Source organism: Cryptomeria japonica, chromosome 10 (assembly GCF_030272615.1).
Source record: "Cryptomeria japonica chromosome 10, Sugi_1.0, whole genome shotgun sequence".
NCBI classification, from domain to species: Eukaryota; Viridiplantae; Streptophyta; class Pinopsida; order Cupressales; family Cupressaceae; genus Cryptomeria; species Cryptomeria japonica.
Window position 1 is genome coordinate 222,178,840 of NC_081414.1, and position 10,129 is coordinate 222,188,968.

A 10,129-nucleotide genomic window follows, 5' to 3' on the forward strand; every position below is an offset into this window, starting at 1 on the left:
AACAAAACTCTCTCTTTTTCTCTTTCTATTCCTACACCCAAATACAACATGCCAAGAATAGTTCTAGGATCTACCTACTTATTTCATTTTCTAGCAACTTCAATAGGATGCAACAACAATTAAAAAATACACTTGTCAGGGGGATATTTATCTTGAGATACAAGAATTAAGTATATCTTTGCAAGTTAACATCTATCCCTCAAAACCTATAAGTCTTAAAGAAATTCATACCTCTCATATTATTGGTCAATCCATATTCCTCAAGACGAGCATAAAATATTAAAGGACTCAAGTAGGAACTAGGACATCTAGTCTTGTGTGACTATGTGTGAAACATGCCAACATATGAAGAGTGAAATGATTAAGCCACCTTACACATTGCTTCTTCTCCCTATATTAGTAGATGATGAGCTAATATTTGATTGACTTCATTGAGTGCCTACCCAAGTCCTAGGGTAAACTCATTATTTGAGTGTTTTTTGTAGGTTGGAGGTCTCACTATTGTGTATTACATCATCCTTTCATTAGGTTTTCCAAATTTTTAGTGATCAAACTTACCAAGTTGGCTTGGTAGTGTACAATAAATATTGTGATTAATATTAAAACACCTACAATAATGAAAAGGAAGTCTCCCATAATGTAGATGTCCAAACTAGCTACAATAAACAAATTTTAAATTAATATATGCTAGAATATTTATGGATGTGTCCAAGTCAACAAGAATTTGAGAAAAGGTCATGTAAAAGCAACTAGAAGAGTCTTTATTTCTTATTGAGAAATTGCCCATGTAATTATCAATTTCTTGAAAGCATAAATCAAACTAGAATTGGAGTAAAGGACCATTAAGGTGAACCCATACATAGTATAATAGTAAATGATTAGATAGTGAGATTAAAAGTAGGATGCTATGGTTTAAGCATGTACATAAATACTAGCTCAAATTCTAGAGATAATTATAAATAATAATATAATTTATCTTCACATTACACAATGAAAAACTACAAGAACACAACTAAATTGCAATATTACCTTTCATAATGGGCTGCTAGAAACTAGTGATCTACTTGTACAAATATAAAAGGATTGACAATAGATAGTTGAATTTTCCAATTAATCTATTTAAGAACAAGAAATATTTTCTTTCAATTAATTAAAATTTAGTATAACTAAAATTCTAGGACAAGGGATTTACAAGGCACATCAAAGAGGTTTAACCTTGTGGGTGATTATATTCTCATCTCATAAAACCCTAGCATGAATGTTAGTAGCACTTGAAGAACCAAGCTTCTTGTTGAAAGTTCCAAGCTTAGATAGTAAGTCTTAGAGATGGGAAGGAATGACATCCATGTTTCCCATATTATAAATTTCATTATAATCAAAAGTAAATATTTCTATGACAGACTCATGGAAATTAAATACACCTTATCCTAAATGTGGACAAGGTTGTCAACATCCTTAAATGAATGTTCTACCTAGAAGGGAGGGCATTGTGAATTTGCATGAGCTAGATCATATTGTGAATTCTCAACTCCAATGCAAATAACTTTTTTTTTCTTTTTTCTGGAATACCACCCTTCCTTAGTACCCTAATCAAGCTTACCATTGGTGAATTTTCATCATCGAACCATGCAAATTTATTTTGCAAGCCCTAGTTCTAAGAATTTTTAAAAGTGGCCACATTTCAAAATAAAAAATAATAATTGAACTTTAATTCGAATTCAATATAATGATTTCACACAATATTTGATAGTGTAGAGTAGCTTAAATGTCTTTACATCATATCCAATCTAAATAAGCAAACTTCTTATGGAATTTTTACCTTGGAAAGGGACTCTACCAAGAGATACCTAGAAGATGGAAAACAATCTTATATATGTAGTTTTTTTTATATTTTCGGGGTATTTTATTTTTATAAGTCTTCTAGAATTTGATTTTTATTTAAACAATTACAATATAATTACAATTAAAAAGTGGTGAATTAATATTAAATACAAAAGTTTTAATAGCGTAAATAATCATTCATTTTTATTTATGTTAATTTTAATTGAAAAGCTGCTGGAAAGCCTTTACTGTGCTGCCCTCTTCTGCCTTTACCATGCCTCTTCCACTTTTATAATGTTGTGCATTGAGTGAAGCCAGGGGGAACCTTGTGTGAAAACACCCACCCATGCCCATTTTCCTTCACCCAATTCCGTACGAAAAGATCTTGAATATCTTCCTTCACCGAATTCCGTATAAAAAAATCTTGAATACCTTATCGAGTTCTGAATAAAGACGCCACTTAAGTTGGAATTATAAGACTATAATGGCATTGGCATTGGCGGAACTCTCGGGCCTATTCTCGACCACTCTAGAATAGTCAACAACAGAGAGATTTGGCAATTTTTCAAAGAATTTCTTTAGCGACCCCACATGAACTACTGCCCTCGTGCATATCATCACATCCCTTGGCCATTTCTGCACATTGTTTGCAAAACACACACGCAGCACAAAATCAAATTACTCGATAATAATAATAATAAATAGACTATCATGTTTATATTTCAGCTACATTCTAATATGTTGACTTTCATATTTCTATTTCAGCTATATACTATACCTGTATCTTACTGATATATGGTTTCACATCTGATCTGTCGCTTGTAACGACTACTACCCTCTCCAATCTCTCGCACTGCTCCAGCTTCACTACAGACACCACATTCTGCTGGGTATGTACTTCCAACTCCTCCAGTGATATCAAATTTTCTAAACCTTCTACCCTCTTCAATTTGTGGTCATATTTCAAATCAATTTCTTTTAGAGAAGTGATTCCAGAAAGACTTGGAAGCACCTCCAGCTCTGAACATCTACTTATCCTCAGCTTCTTCAGTGAAGTTAAGCCCTCAAAACTTGCAGGAAGCCTGTTTAATTCTCGACAGTCAGTGATGAGCAGTGTCTCCAGCGATCTCAGAGCTTGTAAACCTGTAATGTCCTTCAAGACACTACAGTCTCTAACAACTATGTTCTTCAATGTTGCTGGCAGGGTTGGTAAACACTTCACTCCTGACACCTCTATAACCAAATCTTTTAAACAATTAAGATGCTCGAGAGAATCCGACAAAGCTTCCAACCTCTTACACCAAATGATGGCAAGTCTAGTCAAAGAGGACAAATTTTCAACAGAGCTTGGCAATACTTGCAAGAACTGACTCCCTATCTCCAGGTCGGTTAACTTGGTTAGCTGAAAGATGTTAGGTGGCAGTTCCTTCAAGCTGGTTCCTCTTAAATAGAGCTTTGTCAAGGGAGAAACTCCTGGGAGGCGCAACTCTTCCACTTTCTTGCACTGATTGAGATTCAAATACCCGAGCTTTGTCATGTTCTCCAAAACATGTGACTCCGAGTTGATGATGAGCTCACGGCAGTGGTCTAAATTAAGATGTTCCAGGAGTGTCAGATTCTTAAAAGAATCTGGTAACACCTTCAACTTGGTGCAATATTCCAAATTCAGTTGTTGCAGATTTGCCAACTCGCCGAAATTATTAGGCAGAGATGACAACTTTTCACACGATGTTATCTTCAGGTGCTCCAGCGATTGGAGATAACAAAATTCTTGTGGAAGTTCGAACAATATATCATTTCCACGTACAATATGCCTCACTATTATCTTTTTCAAATTCTTGAGATGTCCTATTGACCTTGGAAATTCCCGGAAACTATTGCATTCCGAAATGACCAACTCTCTTAGCTGCAAAGGAGCCTACGGCCAATTCACGATACAGTTAACATAGTCCATATATCAAAAAATATGTATAACAAAAATATTTAAAGAACCATGAAGCAGAGTACTTACATCCTCCTCTCGTTCCCACAAACCTTCTAAGCTATGAGCATTGAAAAGTTCCAAAACTCTTAATTTTTTCACAGAAAGCCATGATGGAAGATTTTCATGCTCAAAATCTTTGCACTGAAGCCAGACTAGTTCTCTTGATATTTCGCCTTGATCCTGATTAATAAAATCTCCATTACCAACAAAAATTTTCAATCCAAGGGAGCCGAGCGTGAGACTACGCTTTCCTAGGCTTGTGTGTACTATGATATTCCCTTGCCGAAGGTAACAATTGTCACCAATTGCGTTTGCCAATCCTCGGATTTGTATTGCTTCCTGAATATTCAAAAGAAAAAATAAGCAACATTTTAGTCCTGGTTCCTATGCCATGATTAATAAAGCCATGAATTAATCGACTGACAAGTTACCTGTTGAGAGTGAATCTTGATAGACTGCTGTGGAGACCAAAGTCGGTACGGTGACCGTCCATTTGCAACTTCCCTGCCCAAATCGCTCAAGTGATCATGCATTCTTATTCTCTCACCACCATTCACCCAAATCATTCTTCCTATACCACTATCCTCTACCTCAACAAGACACTTATTGAAAAGCCTTTCCCAACCATGAAGACCACTCCACCCTGATCCCTCCCATACTGCAATGGCCACACTTTTCCTCTCTCCAATAAAGAAACACGCTATATCTAAGAACATTTCTTTCTCTTCATCGTCAAGGGCATCATAGCTGACTTTGAGCCTCAATTTGATTTCGTCCGGCAATATTCTGGACAATTTATGTAATAGAGACTGCCAATAGTTTTTGTCGAATATGCCATAGAGCTGTGCCCCTAAGACCTTAAGCGACAAAGGCAGACCTTTGCAAGCATTTAAGAACTCCTCGACGAGATCCTCGAATCCCGACAGTGGGGAGTGCTGTAAGAACGCATGCCAACAAAAGAGCTCCTTGGCATGAATGGCACTGAGAGCTTCCATTTTATAAATGGCAGAGATGCCCCATGCTTTAAGAACATTCAACTCGCGTGTGGTAACGACAATCAAACTTCCTTGTCCAAGACTCTCCCGTGCTGGCAACAGAGCATCAAGTTGATCTGTATGATCCACATCATCTAAAATGATAAGGACGGATACAGATCTCAAACGGCTTTGAAGGATCCCTTTACCTTCATCTACATGGTCAAATGATTCGCTTTCGACACCAAGGTCCTTCATAAGCTTTTTTTGCTTCTCAACCAGCAGACCTTTCCCTGCAGCATCTCGAAGATCGAAAAGAAAACTTGCCCTATCCATGCCCGAGCATTTGTTGTTAAAGATTCTCTTTGCCAGGGTGGTTTTGCCAGAGCCACCCAGAGCCCATATTCCTACAATTTTTTTCGAGCCATCAGATTGAACTGCAATTTTGTCAAAGTTCAGCACAGCTTCATCTACACCCACTGGATGCTTGGCAACCTCGAACAACACCTTGTTCGTTTCTTTCAACACACAATTCATCACATTCTTCACCACCCTCTGCTCGTCCCTGAACACGTAAAACGCTAGTCAATAAATTGAACAAATTAGGAATTCCAAAAAAAAAAGAATCGGACATGCTATTAATTTGACTGTCATCAAAGCTTAACAAGCAATTTGTTAGTGACTGTTTCTTTTTTGTTTTCTAAAGGTTGCCCTTCATAGAGGACAGGGATTCTTGTGTTGCTGGTTTTAACCACAAATGCCAATTCCGCCAAATGCCAGAAAGATTTAATATGATGGAAACCAGAGATTTAACTAGCAAATGAATTCTACAAGTTTGCACTACAGCAATGACAAAAAATCCAGCAATGAAGATTCAACTTATATTTGCAATTCAAAATCCCTAACTGGAATACAATGACGACTCATTGGGCTCAATCAAATGTAATCTTATTGGATATAATGATTATAAGGTATTTACAAAATGGATCAATTGAAAGGATACGTCAAGTAGATATGTTGAGAAAGCTTTAGAAAGTCATGAGCAGATACATTTAGCTAACCCCTCATAGTCTTTGCTAGCATCCTCTTTGCCTGCACCAAAGTGGAAATTTTTGGAATGCGGTGTGAACATCCATCAAAACTTTGAATACCTTTAAAAGGTGGAGAACTCAAATTAGTCCTGTATCTAACCACTAAGCTAAATGAAGGCGGTGTTTGCTCCTCCTATAATGTCATCTTTTTTATTGTCACACTTTGTCATGTAATACATATTCAGAGCATACATTGTTGATACATATTTGAAATTCTTTTGGGCATTTGCAAACATTTCATGCACCTATATGTTTGAAACGATGATTATGAGCCTAGGAGTTTCTCCAAGTCTTAATAATAAAGCACTGCTATAAACACCAATAATAAAGCACTGCTATAAACACCAATAAAATTCATCAATTTACCTCAAAAACTACATTGATAAAACATTATAATGTATTTGTTTCTTTCGCCGACTTGCTTGTTAATTCTCTTTTACTTGGGTTTTGTTAGCTTTTTCCCTCATCTCTCCGTTTTTATCTAATTTTACAAACCAAAATGAAGAAAGACTTAACTGAATACCGATTCATATAACAAACAAAGGGACAATAAAACCCCCAAAAGACGTAACGAAGATTTGATAAGGTAAATGCAGGAGGAATATTATTTTATACTTACTCCTGATTGTTAATAATGTGGCCGGTGAAAAAGGAGGCTTTGTGGAGTGCCCATTTCCAGTGTTCAAGCTGTTCTGAGCTGTATCTTCTCTTCTTTTCATGCTCGTCGCTGAAGAAGAGGAGCATCAACAAGAAAAAATGAATAAACTAAGAATAAACAGGGAGGCAAGCTTTGCACCTAAAAAGTGTCTAACATACATGCTAGTAGCAAGTATATTAACTATTAGTGATGTTGGCAATCGAAAATGAAATGATTTCAAGTGCCCGTTTCAATACATGACTCACAGTATTGCTAAACAGGAGAACAACAGTCAAGAATAAATTGAACCCAACTCTATTTTATGTAGCAAAAAGAGGGACGAAAAAAAACATTGAGAAAATTTGATGATAGTATTTGAGGTGTACCTGCTTTTCATTTCATACTTAGACAAGGCATCTGCATACCTTCCTTTTCCTTTTATAGCCCATCTTAAAGTAGCCGGGTCAACATGATAGAAAATGGGGATAAATTTAGTGCCAGTTTCTAACATAAATGCCAACTCCGCTAAACACCAGGGGGACTCCGCATAATGCTCAGAAAAAATAGCTATATGGAGTGACACACTACGCATCGCTTCTTCTAGAGCTCTAGGAAAGAAATCCCCAGGCGTTAGCTCATCTTTATCTAAAAATACCCTCAGTCCAGTAGCATCTAAAGATCTGTAGATACTGTTTGCTATCGTATGTTTGGCATCTCCTCCATGATGATTTATGAAGATATCATAAGGCAGTCGTTTCCTTCTGGATGAGGATTCCGCAGAAGTACAAACAGAATCAGGTGGGGGTATTATTAAGCCATCAAAAACACTTACTTGTTGGCCGGATGCAACAGGATCACGTTCATCAGAAGCATTTCGAGGAACATGCTTGGGTTGTCCCGCAGTGTTAGAAGAAGAAGCTGCCATTAGTTACAGATTCAAACAAACAAGAATGCTCGTAAAAGTAGCTTGGTGTTTCAAATGCTACAGAGTCTCAACCTATAACTATAAATTGAGGCAGACAGAAACAAGGAAAACAAATGATACAGGTATGCCTGAAAGACAAAAGCCCAATGTTAATGGTGTAGTGCAGAGCACAGGGAATTGAACTTCATACTAATAAAGAAAAGCCAGCAGAGGACTGAGAGGATTGAACTTCATACTAATAAAGAAAAGCATCTTTTTCCCTTTCACCGACTTTGCCCACTAAACCGCGTGAAAGGCCGTGTACGAGACCGGAAAATTTGCACCGCCTGGATAGCCGTGCTTCCTCGGTCCGTGCCCCTCCATGTACCTCTATATTAAGGAAGTTTGGTTCCTCGATGGGAGAGACAGGATCGTACCTGCAATCCGTCCGTGCAACTTGCCAATCTGACGGGGATTTAACTGCCGCTTTCTTCGGACTCTGGCCAGCCAAGTCCGTTTTTAATATTTTTCTAAGATTTTTTTATTATTTTTTTATTTTTTAAAAGTTATAATTAATAATAATATAATAAATTAATAATGAATTATATATTTAAATTTTTTAATAATAATTTATATGTTTATATTTTTCATTTTATTTATTTTAATAAAAATGTTTTATATATATATATATATATATAAAAAATTAATGTTAAAATCAATTATATGTTAAATTTAATTAAGTAATGTGTTTTTAAATATAATTAAGTAATTTTAACATACAATTTTTTACTTTGAAGACTTGTAATGATTTTTTAACATATATAAATTTAATATAAGAAATAAAAATTAGTATGTTAAAATTACTAATAAGTAAATGATTTTAACATTGATTTATTTTTTCAAGATACATAATATATAACTTAACATATAGTTAAGTTAAATTTACCATACATTTTTTTTTTTAATGTTAAATTTATGTATCTTAAAAAATAAATTAAATGTTAAAATCGTTTAGTTATTAGTAATTTTAGCAAACAATTTTTTTATTTCTTATGTTAAATTTATGTATGTTAAAAAATCATAGTCAATCTTGAAAATAAAAATTTGTATGTTAAAATTGTTTAGGTAGATTTAACATATAATTGATAATATATAGTTTATTATTAATTTATTATATTATTATTAATTATAAAATTTATAATTAATAATAATATAATAAATTAATAATGAACTATATATTTAAAAAAAAATTAATAATAATTTATAGGTTTAAATTTTTAATTTTTTAAAATTTTTATTTATTTTAATAAAAATAATTTATATAAATATATAGTGATTGTAAGATATATATAATTATTTTTTTATATTATCAATGTTAAAATCAATTATATGTTAAATCTACCTAAACAATTTTAACATACAAATTTTTATTTTCAAGATTGACTATGATTTTTTAACATACATAAATTTAACATAAGAAATAAAAAAATTGTTTGCTAAAATTACTAATAACTAAACGATTTTAACATTTAATTTATTTTTTAAGATACATAAATTTAACATTAAAAAAAAAATGTATGGTAAATTTAACTTAACTATATGTTAAGTTATATATTATGTATCTTGAAAAAATAAATCAATGTTAAAATCATTTACTTATTAGTAATTTTAACATACTAATTTTTATTTCTTATATTAAATTTATATATGTTAAAAAATCATTACAAGTCTTGAAAGTAAAAATTTGTATGTTAAAATTACTTAATTATATTTAAAAACACATTACTTAATTAAATTTAACATATAATTGATTTTAACATTAATTTTATATATATATATATATATATATATATATATATATACATATATATACATATATATATATGTATGTATATATATATATATACATATATATATATATATATATATATATGTATATATATATATATATATGTATATATATATATATATATATGTATATATATATATATGTATATATATATATATATATATATATATAACATTTTTATTAAAATAAATAAAATGAAAAATATAAACATATAAATTATTATTAAAAAATTTAAATATATAATTCATTATTAATTTATTATATTATTATTAATTATAACTTTTAAAAAATAAAAAAATAATAAAAAAATCTTAGAAAAATATTAAAACCGGACTTGGCTGGCCAGAATCCGAGGAAAGCGGCAGTTAAATCCCCGTCGGATTGGCAGGTTGCACGGACGGATTGCAGGTATGATCTTGTCTCTCCCATCGAGGAACCAAACTTCCTTAATATAGAGGTACATGGAGGGGCACGGACCGAGGAAGCACGGCTATCCAGGCGGTGCAAATTTTCCCCTGGATAGCCAGTGCCGTACGAGACCTATTTCGTAATAATTTAGTCGAGAAGAATCTTGACTACGGGGAAGCCCTCTTTGAAATTGTTAAAATATCATACAACTATTGGTGCAATGTTGTACAAAAGTTGGACATTAAATCAAGGTATTAAATCAACAACTTCTATCACAAGAATTGGAATGCACTCAACTACTGGATCCTTTCCCCTAGTCTTAAGGTTTGATAGCAATAGCATATTCCAATGATTAGTTTCGAAAATAAGAAAGGAAAGTTAGAGTAGATAATCAAAAGTAGAGAAGAAACTGTAACAAACCACAAACACTTAAACTAGAAATCAAGAAAACTAAACATAGA

At 32.9% G+C, this 10,129-nt stretch overlaps 1 protein-coding gene across 2 annotated transcripts; it reads right to left on the reverse strand.

Annotated features, from left to right (window-relative positions):
• Positions 1–2,110: 2,110 nt before the first annotated feature.
• On the reverse strand, positions 2,111–7,658 carry LOC131034880 (disease resistance protein RPV1). Of its 2 annotated transcripts, XM_059212109.1 has the most exons (7): positions 6,894–7,658; positions 6,490–6,597; positions 4,387–5,344; positions 4,237–4,356; positions 3,833–4,144; positions 2,600–3,739; positions 2,111–2,457 (listed from the first exon to the last, which is right to left on the reverse strand). In XM_059212109.1, exons 1-7 carry the CDS (start codon positions 7,430–7,432, stop codon positions 2,293–2,295), a joined length of 3,342 nt encoding a protein of 1,113 aa, XP_059068092.1. In that variant the 5' UTR covers positions 7,433–7,658; the 3' UTR covers positions 2,111–2,292. The 2 variants fall into 2 exon arrangements, with proteins under 2 accessions (XP_059068092.1, XP_057822468.2); XM_057966485.2 differs by having other exon boundaries at positions 4,237–5,344; positions 6,894–7,657.
• Positions 7,659–10,129: the final 2,471 nt, after the last annotated feature.